Genomic DNA, 16,934 nt, shown 5'->3' on the forward strand with positions numbered 1-16,934 from the left:
AATGTAAAATGTAAAGTGGTCATTGGAGATAATGACATAAAATTGTTCAGAAATCGTCGTCTCAAATGACGAATCCATTACTATTGCAACGACATAGGGAAGAGATCGATAAGCAACGGACTGTCGGTCAGTCGTCAAACGAACGCTCTCAAGGTACAATAAGAGTGAAATTTGAAAAACCGATTTTTATCTTCAAGAAAAACAAACAAGAACATTTGGTTTGATCAATTATGAGACTAGATTTTGCGTACAGTTGTGATTGCAACCGAGTGGTTATGGATATGTGTGGATTTTGGCCGAAATATCATGTGAATTTTCTTCGGAAATACTGGGCCCTTATCACCGCTAGTGTGATTTCCATTGTTATACTCATACCACGATTCGCTGCAATGTTTTTATTCTGGAACGAAATTGATGCTGTTCTCCAATGCTTTTGGACTCAATTAATATTTATCACCATGGTTTTTAAACTATTGGTCATGCATTTTCGAAATGCAGGTAAATCATTTCTATAAGTTCTGAATTATAGAAAACTAATAAAATGTCGAGACAATTGACTCCATAAATTTTTGGCTTCAAATAACAGTCAAGGAAATAATTCAAGATACAATTTTTAAAAAATTTATTTGAGCTATTTGTGTCATGATAGCACTAGTTGATTTATTGGCAACAATGGAAGGAGATTTTTTACGAGACCTGAGCACGATACAATACGCCGCAGTACTCAGAACTGCCAAGATTGGTAGGATAATTTCTCTATTCTTAATATTCAGCACCAACTGTAACGTCATCGCCGGTGTTATCGCGATGGTAAGACTAACTCCTTCAGGCTGATTAATTCTGACTAATAATACGTACTATTCAGAAATTGTATCATTTGGATAGTCTTTACATAAAAAATCCTGATCCCCGCTTATCACTGGATTTTTTTTGGGTATCGTATTTCCCATTCAGCACGAAAACTACAATGACATACATGCTTGTACTGTCACTACAATTTTATGCGTCTGCTATCACTGGTTTTTTCTTCATCTTCGATGGTTTCATTGTAATGCTTATTCTTCATGTTTGCGGACAACTGGAACTCATTCAAATTTCGTTGAAAAATTTGAATGAAGCTCTGACACTGACTAAACAAAAAACTTTAAAAATGATACTTGGAAACATTATGGAGCACCATCACAGAACCATACGGTATGTACTTGTATGTACAAGTATGTTCATGTATTTCTAGGAAATAATTTTGTAGCTAGACAGGTCAATTGAAACTTTCTACTACAATATTGCAATAACGATATTTCTGACCCACGAATTGTCAACTATTTTAAGCAAAGAAATGTCAATATTAAACTGATGTTGAAATGTGCTGAGCTGGAATGTTGTTACTTGAAATGTTGTTAGTTGAAAAGTTATGCATTCTCAAAAATATCTACTAAATTTGAGGAACAGTTGAAGAAGTTCACCCTCGAAGCATTGCCACCCTTACTAGTGATGGTCCCTTCCACAGATTTGCCAACAATATTGAAGAATCGTTCAGCTGGACGTGGTTCCTTGAAGTGGCCACGTGCACAGCGATCCTCTGCTTTCTGGGATATATAGTTCAAAAGGTGGATAGAACCTTCTCTTACATTCGAATGAAAATCAGCTACTTATTCATCTACGTTACTGCCGCAGCTCATGCATACGAAACAGTCCAGTATCTTCCAATTGTGTTTTCCAATTTGCGTAGTCCTCGCTCTTCTCATGAAGATTTTCCTCAACTGTTGGGCTGGTGAATACCTCATATCACAGGTAATTTATTATATTTTACAGCCGTCACTCGAACAGGAACTCAGAATTAAAGCTCTCTGGTAGAGTTCAGAAATTGGATACGCATTCTATCAAACTGAGTGGTATAAGCTATCGCCAGCAGATGCTCGTTTACTGATGATGGTGGGTCATAGCAAGACTCGACCTCTCACACTAACTGCGGCGAAATTTTCAATTTTATCCTTCAAGCTCTTCATGCAGGTATGATGTGCTAGAACTCCTGTGACATTTTCGACAAATTTGATACACACGAAGTTCTCTTGGTTTAAATAAAAAATAAATTCCCTTTGGTCTTGACCTTAGATATTGAAAGCGTCAATAAGCTACCTATCAATGCTGCTAGTAGTTACGGATCAACCTGACTAATAGTTCAATGACTGTCCTAATTTTCGATATAGCAGTGAAACGCTAAGAACACAATAACAAACGAGGATAAAACTTATGTTAATTATCAGCTAAATTAGGCAACACGCATTTTCCTACCTTTCAGGCACATCAATGAGACACATCATCAGACCACATTGTAGAACCAAATCATAGAGAAAAAAAGAACGTAGCACTATCACTTTTCTAACATTATTCCAAATATGGTGCATTCTGCATTCAATAATGATAGCATACATTGACAATTTCCTTTGAGAATATGAGTCAAAATTATAATTAAAGTTTAACGTTTACACCTTACTGGAATTTATGGATAAATATATGAAAATTCCCTCGCACACTCACTACGTTTCACTCTATAATTTATTTTTTGCATATGCAACCCTTTGTGAATATAATGCGTTCCCCTTTCCCCTCCTGACAGTACAAAGAATATGTGGTGAATGCACAACCTTACCACCATGCTTCAAATCAACTCACTGAACTCCTACCATCACCGTTGACAGTCTGAACATTATGCACAATGAAAAATGTAAAGCGATTATTGGAGATAATGACATGAAATTGCTTCGCAATCACTGTCTCAACTGGCGAATCCATTAATGTTGCAACAATATAGAGGAAAGATCGATAAAGAACGGACTATCGCTCAGACTTCAAACAAACGCTCTCGAAGTGTAATCGAAGTATAATTCGGAAGAAGTTTTTTTTTCTCCAAAACACAGAAACCGTCAAATTCAATGGTTTAAAATATGAGGCTGGATTTCGCATACTGTTGTGATTGCAATCGACTGGTTATGGATATGTGTGGATTTTGGCCCAAGTACCGTTCAAATTTTCTTCAGAAGTACTGGTTTCTGATCTCCGCTAGTGTGATTTTGATGGCCATAATTATGCCACGATTCGCTGCAATGTATTTATTGTGGAATGAAATGGATGCAGTTGTTCAATGCTTCTCAACGCAAATAGCATTTATCACCATGGTCTTCAAGCTATTGGTCATGCATAATCGCAACACAGGTAAATCATTGTTATAATCCCTTCATAAATTTTCGGAAGAGTTTTTACCGAAAATGTCTGAATGGAAAAAGACGTATAGAAAGATGGAATTTTACTCTTTCTTTCAATGAAATTTTTTCTAGAGGACGTTTTGTATAGAATTTTTTAAAACTACTTGTCTTGGGGTAGCGTTAGTTGATTTGCTGGCAACAATGGAAGAAGATTGCTTAAAAGAGCTGAGTACGATACAATATACAGCCGTACTTAGAACAGCGAAGATTGGCAGGATTATTTCTCTCTTTTTAATTCTCAGCGGCCACTGCACTGCCATCGCCGGTGTCATCGCGATGGTAATACTCAACTCATTTAGACTGATTCATTGTCACTAATAATACGTACTATTCAGAAATTGTATCATTTGGATAGTCTTTACATAAAAAATCCTGATTCTCGGCTATCACTGGATTTGTTGTTCGCTTCGTATTTTCCATTTAGTACAAAAGCTATCATTCCATATGTGCTTGTACTGTCACTTCAATTTTTGGCGGCTGCAATGACCAGTTTCTACTTCATCTTCGATGGTTTCGTTGTAATGCTTATTCTCCACATTTGCGGACAACTCGAACTCATCCAAATTTCGTTGAGAAATTTGAAAAAATCGCCCACACTCACCGAAGGCAAAAACTTGCAAATGACGCTTGGAAACATTCTGAAGCAGCATCAACGAGTCATACGGTATGTACTGTTACATCAAATGGCCACCATTTAAGAAATAGATTCTCGCGATATTGCCTCTATTGTTCTAAATAATTACTCACACAGATTTGTCAATAATATTGAAGAATCATTCAGTTGGATGTGGTTTCTTGAACTGGCCACTTGCAGCCTAACACTCTGCTTTCTGGGATATACAGTTCAAAAGGTGAACAGACTCTCCTTTCCCATTCATAGGAAAAAATCCTTACTTATTCATCTTGTCTTTTATCGCAGCTTATGGAGACAGACCAGACAAGTATCTTCCAACTGAGTTTTCCAATCTGCGCTGTGCTTAGTGTCCTAATGAAGTTTTTCCTCAACTGTTGGGCTGGCGAATACCTCATATCACAGGTACCTTACGATTTCATCAAGTAATCGCTCTAAAAGATACTTAGAATTAAAGTTCTCTGATAGAGTTCAGAAATTGGATATGCATTTTATGAAACTGAATGGTATGAGCTATCGCCGGCACATGCTCGCTTGCTCATGATGTTTGGTCACAAGAAGACTCGGCCCATTACCCTGACTACCGCGAAATTTTCAAGTTTATCCTTTCGGCTCTTTCTCCAGGTAATATATAACATAATACGTTTGATGTTTTGATGTAATCATATGTAACAAACCTTGCTCTTCCTTGATGCCACAAGTAAATTTCCTTTCTTCTTGGCTTTAGGTAGTGAAGGCTTCAGTGAGTTATCTATCGATGTTGTTAGTAGTGGTGGATCGATCAGACTAATAGCTCAATTAATGTCGCAAATTATGATGTAGTGGGAAATGTTGAAAAAATACAACACCGAGGAAGAAAGAAGCTTGTGTTCACTATCAACTAATTTGTACACCACGTCTTTCCCCACCCTGTGATATTTTGTTGCAGCGTTAAGGCCGCTACATTTTCTTTTTCATGTCCATAACCGTCACCCAATGATATCGCCTCCACTTTTCCTTCCATATCTTCGAGACCCATCATCTCACGTTTGTGATTCAACCCGGCTGACAGAACTTCCACCACCTCCATCCACGGTCTGAGCATACCCATGATATATAATGTAAAGTACTCATTGGAAATAATAATACAAAATAGTTCAGAAATTGTCCTCTCAAATGGCAAACCCATTACTATTGCAACAACGTAGGGAAGAAATCGATAAACAGCGCCCTGTCACTCAGTCTTCAAACCTACGCTCTTAAAGTGCTATCAGAGAGTAACTCGAAAGGGCGATTTTTTGTGCAAGAATAACAAATATTAACATTCATTCACATAAACTATGAGGCTGGATTTGGCATACTGTTGTGATTGCAACCGACTGGTTATGGATACGTGTGGATTTTGGCCCAAGTACCGTTCAAATTTTCTTCAGAAGTACTGGTTTCTGATCTCCGCTAGTGTGATTTTGATGGCCATAATTATGCCACGATTCGCTGCAATGTATTTATTATGGAATGAAATGGATGCAGTTGTTCAATGCTTCTCAACACAAATAGTATTTATTACCATGGTCTTCAAACTATTGGTCATGCATAATCGCAATGCAGGTATAATCATTGTTATAGTCCTTCTATAAATTTGCAGAGGAGTTTTTACCGAAAACGTCTCAACGGAAAAAGACGTATAGAAAAATAGAATTTCACCCTTTCTTTCGATGAAATTTTTTCTAGAGAACGTTTTGAATAGATTTTTTTAAACTACTTATCTTGGGGTAGCGTTAGTTGATTTGCTGGCAACAATGGAGGAAGATTGTTTAGAAGAGCTGAGTACGATACAATATACAGCCGTACTTAGAACAGCGAAGATTGGCAAGATTATTTCCCTCTTTTTAATTCTCAGCGGCTTCTGCAATGTCATCGCCGGTGCCATCGCGATGGTAATACCAATTCCTTTAGACTGATTCATTGTCACTAATAATACGTACTATTCAGAAATTGTATCATTTGGATAGTCTTTACATAAAAAATCCTGATCCTCGGCTATCATTGGATTTATTCTTCGCATCGTATTTTCCATTTAGTACAAAAGCTATCATTCCATATGTGCTTGTACTGTCACTCCAATTTTTGGCGGCTGCAATGACCAGTTTCTACTTCATCTTCGATGGTTTCGTTGTAATGCTTATTCTCCACATTTGCGGACAACTCGAACTCATCCAAATTTCGTTGAGAAATTTGAAAAAATCTTCCACACTCACCGAAGGCAAAAACTTGCAAATGACGCTTGGAAACATTATGAAGCAGCATCAACGAGCCATACGGTATGTACTGTTGCATCAAATGGGCACCATTTAAGAAATTGGTCCTCAAAATATTGCCTCTATTGTTTTAAATAATTACTCGCACAGATTTGTCCATAATATTGAAGAATCATTCAGTTGGACGTGGTTTCTTGAACTGGCCACTTGCAGCCTAACTCTCTGCTTTCTGGGATATACAGTTCAAAAGGTGAACAGACTCTCCTTTCACATTCATAGGAAAAAATCCTTACTTATTCATCTTGTCTTTTATCGCAGCTTATGGAGACAGACCAGACAAGTATCTTCCAACTGAGTTTTCCAATCTGCGCTGTGCTTAGTGTCCTAATGAAGTTTTTCCTCAACTGTTGGGCTGGTGAATATCTCATATCACAGGTAACTTACGATGTCATTAAGTAATCGCTCTAACAGATACTTAGAATTAAAGTTCCCTGATAGAGTTCGGAAATTGGATATGCATTCTATGAAAGCAAATGGTATAAGCTATCGCCAACAGACGCTCGCTTACTGATGATGTTTGGTCATAAGAAGATTCGGCCCATCACACTCACAGCGGCGAAATTTTCAATTCTATCCTTCGGTCTCTTTACTCAGGTAGCATATATTACAATGCTTCTAATGTGTTCGTGGAGTCCTATGTAAAGAGTCTTGTGCTTCCTTCAAATCACAATAAATTCCCTTTCCTCTCGACTTTAGATATTGAAGGCTTCAGCCAGTTATTTATCGATGCTGTTAGTAGTGACGGATCAACCAGACCAATAGCTGAATTGATGTCGCATAAAAAAGGCCAGTATTGAGCAAGAAAAAAAGTTTGTGTTTCGATAAATAAATTTGGACACCGATGTGAGCTCGATCTTGTTTCGTTTCAGCGATTCACAAATTCAAACCTGATTCACTACATTTTTCACTGTCAACTGATGTAGAATCCAAATATCGAGTTTCTTTTGATCAGTCCCTTGTACACAACCGTCATCAACTAAAATAACTTTCAATTATTCTCTCCTATGGCTCTCGTGCATCATCTTCCAATGGTACTTTAATTCAACTCACTGTACTCCCACCATCGCCATCGTCGCGGTAGCCATACTCGGCATACATACTGGCCATATAATGTAAAATTCAGAACAGCCATTCCAGATAACAATAAAATTGTTCATAAATTGCCCTCTCAAATAACGAATCCATTACTATTGCAACAATGTAGGGAAGAAATCGATAAACAGCGGACTGTCGATCAGTCGTCAAACAAACGCGCTCAAAGTACAATCGGAGAAAACATCAGAAGACCTTTTTTTTCCGTCAAGATAAGAAAACAGTAACACTCATTTCAATTAACTATGAGGCTGGATTTTGCGTATAGTTGTGACTGTAACCGAGTGGTTATGGATATGTTTGGATTTTGGCCGAAATATCATTCAAATATTCTCCGGAAGAACTGGTTCCTGATCTCTGCTACTCTCATTTTCATTGTTATAATAATACCACGATTCGCCGCAATGTGTTTATTCTGGAATGAAGTTGATGCAGTCGTCCAATGCTTTTCGACTCAAGTAATATTTATGACCATGATTTTTAGACTAATGGTCATGCATTTTCGAAACGCAGGTAAATCATTGTTATAGCCTTTGGCCTAGAGAGAACAACTCAAAAGAGAAAAAAAATTGATTCTATAATTTTTCGGCTAAAAATACAAATCTAAAAAATGGTCTTGAAAAATTGTTACATAGAATCTGAGTGAAATAATTTTTTGACGACATTTCCTATGAAATTTTTTCATACTACCTCTGTCGCAGTAGCGCTGGTCGATTTACTAGCAACAATGAAAGAGGATTGTTTGAAAGACCTGAGCACAATACAGTACGCAGCAGTACTCAAAACTGCCAAGATTGGCAGGATAATTGCCCTCTTTTTAATATTCAGCAGCAACTGTACTATCGTCGCTGGTGTCATCGCGATGGTAATACCCAACTCCCTTAGACTGATTTATTGTGACTCATAATATATACTATTTAGAAATTATATCATTTGGATAGTCTTTACATAAAAAAACCCGATCCACGGTTATCACTGGATTTCTTTTGGGTATCATATCTTCCATTCAGCACGGAAACCATGATGCCATATGTACTTGTACTGTCACTTCAATTTCTTGCGTCCGCCATCACTGGTTTCTATTTCATCTTCGATGGATTCGTTGTAATGCTTATTCTTCATATTTGCGGACAACTCAAACTCATTCAAATCTCGCTAAAAAATTTGAAAGACACTCTCACACGGACTAAAGGGAAAAACTTGCAAATGACGCTTGGAAGCATTATGGAGCAGCATCAAAGAGTCATACGGTATGTACACACCAAAAAATCTTTCATTACCAGTAGCCCTGATTGAAGACGTTAATCCTCAAAATTGCCCTCATTATTTTCAATAATGACTTCCCCAGATTTGCCAAAAATCTTGATGAATCATTCAGTCTGACGTGGTTCCTTGATCTGGCCACTTGTACGCTGACCTTCTGCTTCCTTGGATACATTGTTCAAAAGGTACATAAAACCTTTTGTTTGTATTCATAGAAAAATAACCACTACTTCATCTTAGTCTACTATCGCAGCTTATGCATACAGATCATTCAAATATCTTTCAAATGGGATTTCCAATCTGCTCTGTATCTTGTGTCCTGATAAAGTTTTTCCTCAACTGTTGGGCTGGTGAATACCTCATATCACAGGTAACTTACAATTCTTACAGAATAGTTTCTTCTACTGAAGGAGAAGCTCTCTATTGATGAAAGTACAATTAAATCTTTCCAATAGAGTTCCGAAATTGGATATGCATTCTATGATGCTGAATGGTATAAATTACCGCCTGCTGAAGCTCGTTTACTGATGATTATTGGCCACAAGAGGACTCGCCCAATCACACTGACTACGGGAAAATTCTCTACGTTATCAATCAGTCTCTTCGTCCAGGTGCAATAACTGGATCAAATGATACGCTACGTAACCCACATAAATTTTTTTTTATTCTTGATTATAGGTATTGAAAGCTTCGGCCAGCTATCTATCAATGCTCCTAGTGGTAGCGGATCAACCAGACACCTAGTTCACTGAATGTAGAATTTTATGACATAGATGATATTAAATACTACACGTGAAATTAATGGATTTTCTCTGATATTTGTTTCTCCGATATTTATATAAATTATCGCATGAGCAAGTGACGATTGTCTGAAACAATTCAAGAAATATGTTAACTGAGTTCGAATCAGTTCTGTCAATCAAGTTGCACTTGTCCACGAACCTTGCATTACACTACTCGTGAGTTTACGGTGGCAGGTCTATCATACAAAATTGCCATGCGCTACATTACTTGTGTATTAGAAATTGGTGGTAAATTGCTTTGAAATGAGGCATCATTTGCAGTGAGGCTTGTTATTCTATCGATCGACAACTCTGCCGATGAGCTGTCAGTATTTCTCGGGTCTCTGACGACTGAACATCTATGGCAATCAGTGCAGGTAGGAGATACCCATGTTTTCGATCATGAGGAAGATTTCGTTGATTGATGAAGATCGTTTGCTGAAAGGTTTTGACTACGCCTGTGGTTGGAACAAATTCAGTTTCAATTTACTAGGAATTTGGCCGCGATTAAATGCAACTGGTGTAGCTAAATATCGGCCTTTGTTAAATGCTGGTGTGATTTTTTTGGTTCTCGTGATACCTCGATCAATAGCACTGTCTCTATTCTGGGGCCAGATAGATGCTACGGTCCAATGTTTTTCTACTCATGTACCGCTTATAATCGGAATGGTGAAACTGATTATTCTCTATTTTCAACAACAAGGTAATCCATGCGTAAACCAGATGAGTTATTAGACAGGGAATTGAAATTTTGGGTGACAGTATTGGGTGAGTTCTTGAACGACATGGAAATCGACTGGAAAAATGTCAAGCCCAAGCTGCATTACGACACTATGACGAAGATGGCAAACATCGCTCGGAGAATTTCGATAATTTCAGGATCGATGATTTACAGTGCCAATAGTTTCGGTGTGATAGTTCAGGTATTATGGTATTTTCAATCTGTTGAATATGATTAATCATGTATGTATACACATACCAAAATTAGAAATTCTACAATCTGGAGAGTTTCTATCTGAAGAATCCTGATCCTCGGTTAACAACGAATCTCTTCTGGATTGTCTATCTGCCCTTTGGTACAGAGACCAGCATCAATTTTTGGATTGCCCTTCTGCTTCAATTTTACACGTCCTTCGCAGGTTCTCTGTGCTACTTCGCTTTTGAAAGTCTCATCGTGATGATGATTTTTCATTTGTGTGGACAATTGGATCTCGTTGCATTGTCCTTATCTCAATTTGGTGGAGATGGGGAAATTCACCAGATTCAAGATATACGAGTGAAGCTGAGAAGTATAGTGAAGAGACATGAGAAGCTTATCCAGTAAGTTTTTGAAAACGAGAACATTTCCTGCGCTTATCAATCTGATACTCTGGCCCCTGTCCTAATTATTCCTCAGATCAGCTAGAAATCTCGAGACTGCTTTCAATTTTTCGCTCCTTCTTGTTACGGTTGGATGTGTGCTAACATTCTGCTTCCAGGGATATGCAGTAATACGGGTGACTCTTAATGGCTAAATAATCCTCCTGAAGAGCATTACATAACCGATTGTTCTAGCTACTGGCTGCCGGACAACTGAATCTCTTCCAAATTGGTTTTGCAGTCACTATAACTTTCAGTGCAGTAGCTCATTTCTACTTCTGCTGTTGGGCAGCTGAGTGTCTCATAAGAACGGTATTGGAAGGACTGAATAGGTAAAAATTCGTTCAACATTTAATATTTTCTTGCAGAGCTCAGCAGTGGGTGACGCCCTTTATTACAGTAGTTGGTACAAACTCCGTCATTCAGCAGCTCGTTATCTTCTCTTGATTGGTTTCAAAAAATTTCGACCATTGGAAATAACAAGTGGCAAATTTGCACCTTTGTCACTTGATCTCTTTCTAAATGTGAGTGTACTTATGTTAATGAAGAGAAAGACCCCATTTGCACTACCAAATTTTAATCTAATAGGTAATCAAATTGTCGTTGAGCTACATATCTATGCTGTTGGCGGTGCAGAGCAGAAGAACCTGTTAACAACTTATGTAATAGAGCTTTGAATAAATAATATAATGATATAATGTCCATCATCTGTTGTTATCATGTCCTTTCGAGAATTGCCTGCAATATTGACCTAAATTTGGAGGCAGTGATCACGATTATCAATTCTTTGTGAAAAGATTATCTGAAGAGTTACCATTTCTCATGGAGATTCGAGAATATTCATCACTGGGTTCCAACTGGTCTCCTGTGTACACAGATGACAGCTCCTTTCTAGCTTCGAGGTGAAGTCCCTTTTTTACTGTAGGTGAATTTTTCTTGGCGCAACGCGAACCACTCACATACTGAGAATTTGCATAAACAATATCCGAAAATTGCACCCTAATCATGCGCAATTTTCTTGCATCGACAATGCCTCCAGGAAATATTGTATCGATCGATACTCTTAGAGACGAATCGCCAGTACTTCTTTGGCCATTCCCGGGGATACATCGATGAGAAGCAATCCAGGTAAGTGAATGCCCATATCTGACATGACCTGGACTACCCAAAGTTATTTATAAATAGGCTTTCGATATGCATGTGGTTGGAATAAATTCACCCTGGAGCTTATGGGGCTGTGGCCGAGAAAAACAACCACATACTTGGGCAGAAATCGTGCCTTAATACACGCTATCATCATATTTGTAATTATTACTGTACCTCGATTAATCGGAGCGTACTTTTTTCGTCATGAGGTCGATGCTCTGATCCAATGTCTCGGAACATATCTGCCATTTATAATTGGCATTGTTAAATTGATAACTTTACATTACCGCCGAGAAGGTAATTAGTGATCGACTGATTGCATTGTAACGAACATAAAATAAAAAAAGAGCACTAGTATTAGCTGAATTCTTGGAATCAATGGAGAGCGATTGGGCAGCACCACTTTCTGGAGAACATTTGAAGATTATGCTGAAAATGGCGACAATTGGTCGCAACATTTCCATCTTCTCTGGATCAATGGCGTACGCTGCAAACAGTATTGGTATTATAGTTCAGGTGATAATTATCGATGACAATCCTTTCTTCGTGGAGCCTGTCAATCCATGACTCGATGAATTTGCAGAAATTGTACAATCTCGAAGCACAGCAGATACCGAATCCCGATCCTCGTCTCGTGACCAATCTCTTCTGGATAGTGTGGTTGCCATATGATACAACGAACAGAATAAATTATGCAGTATCTTTCGTCCTTCAGTTATACAGCTCCGTATATGCAGCACTTTTCTACTTCATTTTTGACAGCTTCATCGTGATGCTTGTCCTACACTTGTGCGGACAGCTCGGTGAACTCCAGATATCACTGCGTCACTTGCATGAGACCGATGATCAGGGTATCACCTTCCAAACTAAACTGCGAATGATTGTCCGAAAGCACGATAAACTTGTCAGGTATTGGCAGAAAATTTAATCTGCAAACTTGTCATCATCCGGGTTATTATTTCAGATTGGCTGGAGATCTTGAGGGCTCGTTCAGTTTCGTCCTTCTTCTGCAGCTGTTAGGCTGCACTTTGATGTTCTGCTTTCAAGGATATGGAATAATTAGGGTACCATTTCGAAATTACTAATAGTTCATGACGAAAATTTTATATATCTTTTTCGTTCTAGCTATTTACTCAGGGAACGTTGAATATCTTTCAAGTACTCTTTGCAGTGACAGTGGTTTTCGCCACAGCAATTCACTTTTTCTTCTGCTGTTGGGCTGGAGAGTTTCTTGTATCACAGGTGATCAAAATTCACTCCGTGAGAATTTTCAGGGGGAGATTTGAGGAAAACTTCTAGTGCTGTGGTAGTTTACAGGGGAAAATATGGATGGATATCATAAATGAGAAAATTTGAATTTTCAGAGTGTATTGGTGGGACACGCGGTGTACGATTGCGAATGGTACAAACTACCCCATCTTGAGGCTCGTTCTCTGATATTGATAGGTCTAAGAAAGCTCAGACCTTTGACATTGACAGCTGGGAAGTTTTCAGTACTATCATTCAATCTCTTCCTCAACGTGGGTATTTCCAATAAATTCGTTATAAAAATATACATTCAATCATTTTCGCAGGTATTGAAGACATCAATGAGTTACTTGTCAATGTTGATGGCGGTTCAAAGTCGCGAATACTAAGTACTGATGAAAATTAGAAATTCAATGAGACAATGGAAAATAAAAATTCTTACCTTGTAATGCAATTGATATGGTTGACTTACCCATCTCATTGTCTTGAAGAGTCCCCCAGGAAACCGCGATTGATGGTCACCTCATGCAGGAAGCTGATCTGCCAGTTGAACTACAATGTGATGTTTCCTTCCCATCGGTGAAAGTATAATGATTCTGACCTCATAAAAAGAAATAGGAGGGTGGGTGGTATGTACCCCCAGCAAAACTATTTATTTAAATAGTATAAAATAGAAATTATTTTGTTATTCATAACACTCGATTTTGTAAGAACGAATTTTCTGCCATAAGTACCTGTAAACCTGAAAGATCTTTGCCCCATCATTTGATGATAAATCAAATCTTTACAAATAACAAAAGAATATCAAATTGTCTGTTCAAAACCATTAATTGTATACAATATATTGTATTCTTATAAAAATGTTGAATAAACGATCTTAATTGGAAATTCTAAAAGTTGAAACATATCGTTGCTTATTATTCTATCCTAGAAAAAATTGGGAGAATGACTGGCAGTCGAAAAAATGAATGTTTGTGGGCTGATGTCAAACTGCTATTGACAATCGATTGATAAATGGTCAGTAGGCCATATCGTGGACTACAACCGCTCCAATGGAATGCAAAGTCAAGTAAGACGAGCGCAGGCGTTCGCACCATCCCTACTCCGGTAGTCGCGTCCCACCCTCGAGCTTTCCCGCTCACCGCATTCGTCGGCGGGGCAGTTAGCCTCCCCAATTCCTCCAATAGCAAGAAAAAGAAAATCAGGGATATGAGGGGGCGCAACCAATGCCAATGCAGCTTGTTCTCATAATTTATGAATGGCGAAGTGTCTACAGAGGATAACGAGATTGTAAAATCCGCACCCTGTAATCAAGATCACAGCTGAGGGTGCAGAAAACTGCAGAAAACTCTGAAGTCTCATTATCTACTAATTTAAATAAATTTCTATTGTGTGGGCGCCTCAATGTCTAGACAGTTGCGCATTGATAATGCTTTCTACACTTTTGTCGCCGCCAGCAGACAAATAATTGCATCGCTAGCTATTGGCGAGGGAAACTCCTTGGAGACGTCCATTCGCAGATAAAGCTTATCTTGTGAGGGATTCTCCAGAAGATAGTGAATTTAATCTACTGGAAAATCTGGTTCGATCTAGAAGTCGATCTATGAATTACACTTCTAGCCTTGAAAAAATATTTTTCATGAAATAATTACGTCAGAGAATATTATTGATCATAGAAAAAAGCTCTGTGAAAAGCTCATCGCCAAATTGAGCGATAAGTACTAAAGAATTTCGGACAGAGGAAGGATAGATGGGTCAGTAGACCAGAGCGCAGCATAAGGGCGCAAGCTCTAGCATCGTTCGTGTAATAAGAAAGCTCCACCCGTTGGGGAGACTATAGCCTATCGCGTGGAGCTATTCGTTTGCGCATGAATAACACCACCTTCGGTGATCTCCTCCCACTGACCTCAGAGGTGGTAGGGATCAGAGACCAACGACACTTTGTACTTAGGGCGATTCATGGTTAAAGTTTTATCGACCTTGGAGGGGATCAAAGAGCGGTGACCCTGACCACGAGAGGGGGAGTAAGACAAAGCTCGACAATTTGTAATCATCAGTGCCCTCGGTCGAGCTTTTCACGACCACTTAGCATCTATTATTCAATGGAAACGGCGCCGATCTGTTGAAAAAGTTATTGAAAAATGCCACTTCTACCGAGGTTTTCCAGGAATCCAGACAGTTCTCCAGGTACAGAGCTTGCCGAACGTGTCATTTTCCACTTTGTTGAATAACGAAGCGCGCACAGAACTTTTCTCGATGCTCATTGAGAGCAATCACGCATACATTTTATATCAACTAGGTGTCCTGGTGGAAATCTGGGGGGTCTTGGAGAAAAATCAATCGTTGACGCCCTCAGTGGAGCAGCGCTTGTCAGTTCAACTGCATCGAGGGAACCCGGAGGACCTGTCTTCAGAGTCTCTTAGCACACGTCGGTCGAGACTTGGAAAAATTCAACGGCTCATGGGTTTCACAGTGAGTGGAACTCAAACGTCAATCACTCACTATTAGATAAACTCTTCACCAGCGTTGCTCAATCCTTCAGTCTAAAACGGAATTTCGTCAGCCGTTTTTTTTTTAATTTTCGGTTGGTGTAATTAACTCGACTCATACTTTTCTCTTCTTCTTAATGACACTTGCTCTCATCTAAATTGTGATATATTTCATGCTGCGATGCACTGATTGTTGGTAATTTATTTTATGCAAAGTAAAAGTGCGAAGCTTTCACCTTTTATTTCCGTCAGATACTCAAATTGACAGTTGAACAATATGTGATTATTATGTGACACTTATAACAATGGAAAAAATAGAACATTGTGACTGGAGAATTTTAACTTTACACATGACTGATATTGCGATGCACTTTGACGAATTCACTGTCTTTATAAACGTCATCCAAAGCACGACACACGCAGTCTTGATTCGGCTACCTCACACTTTCAGTCCTTTTTTTTCTTAATTATCAACATAATTAGAATGAAATTGGTCACAAAAATTATAATCTTCGGAATATTCATCAGCTTCGCGTCAGTGAGAAGTGATGCAAAAGTTGTTTTTGAGAAAGAAGAACAAGAAAAATGGGGGGTAACTGACAGCGAGATAACACAAGAGTTAGTTGAAAAACCCCGTGGTAATCAGGTAAGTGAACAAAGCATGAAGTATTCACTTACGACAATATATTATTTTTCAATTAATCTTTCAGATCGTCAATTTAAATTTATCGGCTGTACTTTTGCTACTTTTGTTCAAAGCAGCTGCACTTGGTGCAAAATATATTGGCACTTTTGATGGTACCCGGGGTCGAAAATTTGGAGAAGGTAAAGTGAAAGTTCATCACAATTCTGCAAAAAATCTATTTGATTTTTTTTTTCAGAAAACCTTGTAACAGCGGATGAAATGGCATTAGCCCTTGGCTACTTGATTGGAGACACGTGTTTATATCGCGCGGCATGTGAAGTGCCAGAAACTGCAAGAGAGTATCTTGGGACTATTGACATGATTGTGGAAGCTATGAAAATCTTCCCGCAGTAATTTTTTTTCATTAAAAAAAAATTTATAAAATCGTTGCAGGTTCTTCACGCAATTTTCGTTTAATTTTAGGACGTCTCCCATCAATGATAAATACATGAAAAAAATCAAAGAGTTCCGCAAGGCAATTGAATATGGAGAATTAAAACGCTGTCCACCTGATTATACTTGCAAGAAAGGGACCATCAACTTGGTACTGCCTGAATAGCAGTGATTATTTTCATAACTTTGTAAAAAATATCACTCAAATCTTTAAAATATCCAAAATACAAAAATACAAGCCACACGATTCATCTTGTCATATGAATTGCGACCTTACTTTTCCCTC

The 16,934-nt window shown here is 38.3% G+C and overlaps 5 protein-coding genes across 9 annotated transcripts; all 5 read left to right on the forward strand.

Moving 5' to 3' along the window:
- The first annotated feature begins 107 nt into the window (after positions 1-107).
- On the forward strand, positions 108-3,031 carry LOC135163105 (odorant receptor 4-like). Of its 2 annotated transcripts, none has more exons than XM_064122301.1 (7): positions 108-498; positions 650-810; positions 866-1,194; positions 1,508-1,607; positions 1,675-1,791; positions 1,855-2,010; positions 2,919-3,031. In XM_064122301.1, exons 1-7 carry the CDS (start codon positions 231-233, stop codon positions 2,940-2,942), a joined length of 1,155 nt encoding a protein of 384 aa, XP_063978371.1. In that variant the 5' UTR covers positions 108-230; the 3' UTR covers positions 2,943-3,031. The 2 variants fall into 2 exon arrangements, with proteins under 2 accessions (XP_063978371.1, XP_063978370.1); XM_064122300.1 differs by lacking the exon at positions 2,919-3,031 and adding an exon at positions 2,113-2,252.
- LOC135162634 (uncharacterized) lies at positions 2,946-11,488 on the forward strand. Its single transcript, XM_064121285.1, has 26 exons — positions 2,946-3,213; positions 3,382-3,542; positions 3,599-3,927; positions 4,015-4,114; positions 4,183-4,299; positions 4,363-4,537; positions 4,622-4,636; positions 4,823-4,968; positions 5,030-5,175; positions 5,219-5,481; positions 5,650-5,810; positions 5,866-6,194; positions 6,282-6,381; positions 6,450-6,566; positions 6,630-6,813; positions 6,888-6,977; positions 7,144-7,204; positions 7,315-7,451; positions 9,611-9,705; positions 9,944-10,031; positions 10,091-10,251; positions 10,317-10,648; positions 10,725-10,824; positions 10,883-10,999; positions 11,056-11,211; positions 11,276-11,488. The coding sequence occupies exons 1-26, from the start codon at positions 2,946-2,948 to the stop codon at positions 11,339-11,341; spliced, it is 4,014 nt and encodes a 1,337-aa protein (XP_063977355.1). The 3' UTR covers positions 11,342-11,488.
- Positions 6,848-9,358, forward strand: LOC135163103 (odorant receptor 22c-like). 3 transcript variants are annotated; one of them, XM_064122294.1, is made up of 7 exons: positions 6,848-7,796; positions 7,985-8,148; positions 8,205-8,533; positions 8,632-8,731; positions 8,800-8,916; positions 9,002-9,157; positions 9,225-9,358. In XM_064122294.1, the coding sequence occupies exons 1-7, from the start codon at positions 7,529-7,531 to the stop codon at positions 9,288-9,290; spliced, it is 1,200 nt and encodes a 399-aa protein (XP_063978364.1). In that variant the 5' UTR covers positions 6,848-7,528; the 3' UTR covers positions 9,291-9,358. The 3 variants fall into 3 exon arrangements, with proteins under 3 accessions (XP_063978364.1, XP_063978366.1, XP_063978367.1); XM_064122296.1 differs by having other exon boundaries at positions 7,988-8,148; XM_064122297.1 differs by lacking the exon at positions 9,225-9,358 and having other exon boundaries at positions 8,787-8,916; positions 9,002-9,141.
- A 532-nt stretch (positions 11,489-12,020) lies between the features above and the next one.
- Positions 12,021-13,984, forward strand: LOC135163108 (odorant receptor 4-like). 2 transcript variants are annotated; one of them, XM_064122304.1, is made up of 7 exons: positions 12,021-12,130; positions 12,189-12,349; positions 12,417-12,742; positions 12,798-12,897; positions 12,959-13,075; positions 13,198-13,353; positions 13,408-13,984. In XM_064122304.1, the coding sequence occupies exons 2-7, from the start codon at positions 12,212-12,214 to the stop codon at positions 13,468-13,470; spliced, it is 900 nt and encodes a 299-aa protein (XP_063978374.1). In that variant the 5' UTR covers positions 12,021-12,130; positions 12,189-12,211; the 3' UTR covers positions 13,471-13,984. The 2 variants fall into 2 exon arrangements, with proteins under 2 accessions (XP_063978374.1, XP_063978375.1); XM_064122305.1 differs by having other exon boundaries at positions 12,026-12,130; positions 12,195-12,349.
- A 965-nt stretch (positions 13,985-14,949) lies between these two features.
- On the forward strand, positions 14,950-16,817 carry LOC135162635 (uncharacterized). The gene is made up of 7 exons (XM_064121286.1): positions 14,950-15,043; positions 15,171-15,513; positions 15,555-15,665; positions 16,099-16,216; positions 16,281-16,395; positions 16,452-16,605; positions 16,679-16,817. The coding sequence occupies exons 1-7, from the start codon at positions 14,950-14,952 to the stop codon at positions 16,812-16,814; spliced, it is 1,071 nt and encodes a 356-aa protein (XP_063977356.1). The 3' UTR covers positions 16,815-16,817.
- The last annotated feature ends 117 nt before the right edge of the window (positions 16,818-16,934 follow it).

Source organism: Diachasmimorpha longicaudata, chromosome 5 (genome assembly GCF_034640455.1).
Source record: "Diachasmimorpha longicaudata isolate KC_UGA_2023 chromosome 5, iyDiaLong2, whole genome shotgun sequence".
In the NCBI taxonomy this organism is placed as follows: Eukaryota; Metazoa; Arthropoda; class Insecta; order Hymenoptera; family Braconidae; genus Diachasmimorpha; species Diachasmimorpha longicaudata.